We start from the raw sequence: 5,930 nt of genomic DNA on the forward strand, positions 1-5,930 counted from the left end.
CTCTCCTCCTATATGACGCTGCTTAAAAGCCTTCCTCTTTGACCAAGCACGAGGTCTCCTGTCTCAATATCTCTTTATGTGGCTCAGTGTGACGCTTCTGCCTGATTTCCGCTCCTGTGAAGCTCCTTGGGACGTGTTACTACGGTTGTTGTTCGTCTTGTTGATGCCTCAAGGAAGCAAATGGCTCGAAATCCCTTTAAACTCCCGGCTTGAGCGGAACCATGGAATCTTAAACGAGAGAGAAGATTCTGTACTTCCTCGCTTCCCAAACTCCTTAACTGGAAAGCTCGTGAGTGTCGGATTTGTGACCGTCAGCTGTGACTCAGGCCATATCACCAACTCCGAGGTCCCTGACGGAGAGACTCCCTCTTTAAACAGGGTCCCTGACGGAGAGACTCCCTCTTTAAACAGGGTCCCTGACGGAGAGACTCCCTCTTTAAACAGGGTCCCTGAGGGAGAGACTCCCTCTTTAAACAGGGTCCCTGACGGAGAGACTCCCTCTTTAAACAGGGTCCCTGACGGAGAGACTCCCTCTTTAAACAGGGTCCCTGACGGAGAGACTCCCTCTTTAAACAGGGTCCCTGACGGAGAGACTCCCTCTTTAAACAGGGTCCCTGACGGAGAGACTCCCTCTGTAAACAGGGTCCCTGACGGAGAGACTCCCTCTTTAAACAGGGTCCCTGACGGAGAGACACCCTCTTTAAACAGGGTCCCTGACGGAGAGACTCCCTCTTTAAACAGGGTCCCTGACGGAGAGACTCCCTCTTTAAACAGGGTCCCTGATGGAGAGACTCCCTCTTTAAACAGGGTCCCTGACGGAGAGACTCCCTCTGTAAACAGGGTCCCTGACGGAGAGACTCCCTCTTTAAACAGGGTCCCCGACGGAGAGACTCCCTCTTTAAACAGGGTCCCTGACGGAGAGACTCCCTCTTTAAACAGGGTCCCCGACGGAGAGACTCCCTCTTTAAACAGGGTCCCTGACGGAGAGACTCCCTCTTTAAACAGGGTCCCTGACGGAGAGACACCCTCTTTAAACAGGGTCCCTGACGGAGAGACTCCCTCTTTAAACAGGGTCCCTGACGGAGAGACTCCCTCTTTAAACAGGGTCCCTGACGGAGAGACTCCCTCTTTAAACAGGTGATGGGATCTCCCCGGATATCTGGGTGCGAGAGGGAAGGGGTCGGCGGGGGGCTCGGTTCCGCGTTGGCGCACATTTCGCTGAAATGAAGGACAGAACGTTCTCGAAAAAAGACCCTGGAATTCAGGACCTTAATTTTATTTGATTTTGGGAGGTGTGGGGGTGGGGGCCAAGGTCGTTGGGGTGGGGAGGTCAAGGGTCACTCAAGGAGCGGGTTGAGGTCGATGGGGTTCAAGGGGAGGTCGGGGTGGTCACGCAGGGGTCAAGGGTCCCTCAGGAGGCGGGCTTGACCTTCTGGGCCGTGTTCTAGTCGACGAAGTTGACATTGGCCGTGTGACGGCGTTTGTATTGCGGCCGGGGGTCAACATGGGGAGTCCGCAACTCCTTCAACCACTGTAGAAATTCGGGGTCGCTCTACGGAGAGAGAGAGAGAAACGGTTAGAGAGAGAGAGAGAGGTTAGAGAGAGAGAGGGAGAGACAGAGAGAGATGGGGAGAGAGAGAGAGAGACAGAGAGAGAGAGACAGAGTGAGAGAGAGAGAGAGAGAGAGAGGGTTAGAGAGAGAGAGGGAGATGGGGAGAGAGAGAGACAGGGAGAGAGAGAGACAGAGAGAGAGAGAGACAGCGAGAGAGAGAGACAGGGAGAGAGAGAGACAGAGAGAGAGAGAGAGACAGAGAGAGAGACAGAGAGAGAGAGAGAGAGAGAGAGGGTTAGAGAGAGAGAGGGAGATGGGGAGAGAGAGAGAGACAGCGAGTGAGAGACAGAGTGAGAGAGAGAGAGAGAGAGAGAGGGTTAGAGAGAGAGAGGGAGATGGGGAGAGAGAGAGACAGGGAGAGAGAGAGACAGAGAGAGAGAGAGACAGCGAGAGAGAGAGACAGGGAGAGAGAGAGACAGAGAGAGAGAGAGAGACAGAGAGAGAGACAGAGAGAGAGAGAGAGAGAGAGAGGGTTAGAGAGAGAGAGGGAGATGGGGAGAGAGAGAGAGACAGCGAGTGAGAGAGACAGCGAGAGAGAGACAGCGAGAGAGAGAGACAGCGAGAGAGAGAGACAGGGTGTGGTATCTTGAGCTGGCCATAGATGGAGACAGACACAGGTTAACTCCGTAACATGGTTTAATCAACACTTGCACATAAAAGCTTCTGCCATGAGGCAGCAAAAACAAAGAGTACAACCAGTACAGACCAGACTTAACTCAGGAGAGCAATTGCCAGAGCACCACCTGGTGGATCAGGTTACACATAACCTCCCAGGTTACTACACTCCTCCCCCCTTAAGATTGCCATATGCAATTCTTAAACAATAACCCTTACTAGGTATTACGTTTTAATTAACCAGTATGCTCTAACCATGGTTAACCCCTGACTAATTTAACAGGTTTGTATAAGTCTTTCTGGTTGCTGGCGAATCCTTTGTGAATGTCTTAATTCCACTTCTGGTGGATTCTCAGATTCACTCGCACTTGAGATTGGAGTAGTCTCTGATGTTGGTTTTACTCTGTCCCGCTGTGGCCTGGCAGTACCAGTGTCCACTGGCACCTTAGAAGCCGTGCTGGGTCCTGGAGCAGCCTCCTCTACTGCCCTTTGTTCCATCTGAGGCAGTTCTGCCTGCTGCCGGCTGAAAAGCTGATCCACATGCCGACAAACCCCTCGACCATCCCCTAGTAACACGGAGTACGACACAGGTCCTGTCATGTCCTGGATTAGTCCTGGTATCCATTTAGGTCCATAGCCAAAGTTCCATGTGTACACAGAGTCCCCTATGGCGAAATGGCAAGCTTTAGTATGTTTGTCATGGTACGCTTTTTGGTTTGTTTGTTTTGTCTCAACCTTGCTTTTGAGATCTGGGTGTATCAGGTCTAACGTGCACCGCAACTTTCTCCCCATCATCAACTCAGCCGGAGAAAGCCCCGTGGTAGCTTGGGGTGTTATACAATAACTAAACAAGGCTCTATTGAGCTTGGTCTCCAGGTTGTCACCTGAGCTCTTCCTCATGAGCTCCTTAAAAGTCTGCACGGCTCGCTCGGCTAACCCATTTGAGGCTGGGTGATATGGAGCCGAGGTGACATGTGTGATTCCATTCCTTACCATGAATTCTTTGCTCCCTTCACTAACAAAACACTGTGCATTGTCGGATACAATCATTTCTGGAATACCATGCGTGCTGAAGCTGTTCCTGAGACAATTCAGTGTGGCATCAGTCGTTGCAGAGCTCACTGGATAAACGTCGATCCACTTTGAGTGAGCGTCAACCAGCACCAAAAACATTTTGCCCCTAAAAGGTCCCGCATAGTCTATGTGAATTCTCCTCCAGGGTTTGCTGGGCCACTCCCAGGGATGGAGTGGTGCCCCAGCAGGTGCTTTCCTCTGTTCCTGACATATAGTGCATGACTTTACCTTTGACTCAATTTCAGCATCCAAGTTAGGCCACCACAGGTAGCTCCTAGCCAGTCCTTTCTTTCTAGTCATTCCTGGGTGCGATTGATGCAACTGTTCCATCAAAGTAGAGCGTCCCCGCTCTGGGACTATGATGCGTGCTCCCCATAGCACACATCCATCTTGGACACTGAGCTCGTGCTGTCTCTGTCTGTACGGCGCGAACTCCGGTCCCTCACGGTGATCTGGCCAGCCTTTCAACACATACTCACGGACCCTTGACAGAACGGGTTCCTTGGCTGTCCAGCCCTGGATTTGCACTGAAGTCATCAGGGGACTGATCTCCTGATCCAGTATCAGGACGTGCTCCTCAGGGGAAGTACTGCGAGGAGATTTTGAGAGGGGCAGGTGGCTGAGAGCATCCGCGTTCCCGTTTTCCTTGCCGGCTCTGTACGTGATCACATATTCATAGGCTCTTAGTATTACTGCCCATCTCATTATTCTCTGTGATGCCATTTGAGGCACCGCTTTCATCTCATTCAGTAAGCTAATAAGAGGCTTGTTGTCAGTACTGATTACAAACTTCCTCCCATATATGTACTTATGGATTTCCTTACTCCAAATATAATGGCCAACCCCTCTTTATCAAGCTGTGAATAGTTCTTTTCCGCAGCTGTGAGCGTGCGTGAAACAAACCCGATGGGCCTTTCCGCTCCATCTGGCATGCGGTGGGCCAACACTGCCCCCACTCCATAGGGTGATGCGTCGCAGGACATTATCAGCTCCTTCTTCTCGTCGTAATGCACTAACACCCTGCTGGACTGAAGTAGCTCCTTTGACTGCTGAAACGCTTTCACTTGCTCTGGCCCCCAACGCCATGGCTCCTCCTTTCTCAGCAGTTTGTGCAGGGGTGCCAGCAGCATCGATAAGTTTGGAAGAAACCGGTTATAATAATTCAGGAGCCCTAGATAGGCTTTCAGTTCAGTCACTGAGGTGGGTGCAGGTGCATCCTGCACTGCCCGCACTTTCCCTGGTAATGGATGGAGGCCTGTGGCATCCACCCGATGTCCCAGGAATGTAACTTCCTTCTCCATGAAACTACACTTACTCCGTTTCAGGCGTAGCCCCGCCTCTTCCAGCCGCTGTAGCACTTTGTCCAGTGTTGTTACGTGATCCTGATTGTCACTTCCTGTTAGCAGAATATCATCTAAGTACACGGCCACCTTTGGAATGCCCTGCAGAATGCCCTCCATAGTCCGTTGGAATATTGCTGGGCTAGAACTGACACCAAATGGTAACCTGGCATACGTGAACAGCCCCTTGTGCGTGTTCACCGTGACAAACTTTTTTGATTCTTCATCTAGCAATATCTGCTGATACGCATGACTCATGTCCAGTTTGCTGAATCTTTCTCCCCCAGCGAGCGATGTTAACATGTCCTCCATTCTCGGAATGGGGTATTGTTCCAGTGATGATACTCTGTTCACTGTTAACTTATAGTCACCACACACCCTTACGTTACCATCGGGCTTCAATACCGGGACTATTGGTGCCGCCCAGTCTGAAAATTTCACTGGTTCTATTACTTTGTCCTTTAGCAGGCGATCTAGTTCCGCCTCAACCTTGGTTTTCATTGCAAAAGGTACCGACCTTGGTTTAAAGAAACGAGGCGTGGCATCACTGGCTACATGAATCTTGGCTGTGGCTCCCCTTAAGGTGCCCAGTTCGTCCTTGAACACTAACTCATGCTTCATCAGCACTTCTTGCAGTGCCTCTGTACTGTCCTCCATTTTATTCATTGCCTGTCAGTCCACACTCAACTCACTGATCCACCCTCGCCCTAACAGGTTTGGCCCTGACCCTGCTACCACTACCACCGTAAGCTCTTTGGTGACTCCTTTGTGTTCCACTTGTACTTCGGCCGCCCCCAAAATGTCCACCTTCTGTCCTGTGTAGGTTTTGAGACTAATGGGGCATGTACCTAGCTCTGGTACTTTTGCTTCCCCCCATAGCTTGGCGTACTCAGTCTGCGACATTATGGTTACACTACATCCGGTGTCAATCTCAAACTTTACTTGACCTCCGTTCACTATCAAATACTGAGTGAGAGGGGGTACGTTGGGCCTTGAAGTGTCTATACTGTATACAGTGAAAACCGACTCACTAGACTCTTCCTCTTGTATGTAATTTGCCCGCTTTGTGTACTTCTCCCTCCCCCCTTTAGCATGCTTTGCCCCTTTAGCACTGCTTCTCTCACTCACTGCCCTTTTACAGACTTTCTTTAAGTGCCCTATTTTTCCACAATTGTGGCACTTTGTCTTTGCAAACCTGCAGTCCTTTGCATAATGGCTCGTCCCGCCACATCAGTAGCAATCCCCAACCCCGACTGGTGGACTTTTCGCGCCAGCTTCCATCTTGAAAA

General features: G+C 50.9%; 1 protein-coding gene across 1 annotated transcript in view; it reads right to left on the minus strand.

Moving 5' to 3' along the window:
* Positions 1-554: 554 nt before the first annotated feature.
* Positions 555-5,930, minus strand: part of LOC147092224 (G protein-coupled receptor kinase 2-like) — a 117,690-nt gene continuing 112,314 nt past the window's right edge. Inside the window, exon 20 of the mRNA XM_085975888.1 lies at positions 555-1,552. Coding sequence (XP_085832014.1) covers positions 1,445-1,552 — 108 coding nt within the window. The 3' untranslated portion in view covers positions 555-1,444. The remainder of the gene's footprint in view (positions 1,553-5,930) is intronic.

This window comes from Somniosus microcephalus, unplaced genomic scaffold (assembly GCF_052327205.1).
Source record: "Somniosus microcephalus isolate GS21.2 unplaced genomic scaffold, FLI_Smic_1.0 unresolved_chr2, whole genome shotgun sequence".
NCBI lineage: Eukaryota > Metazoa > Chordata > Chondrichthyes > Squaliformes > Somniosidae > Somniosus > Somniosus microcephalus.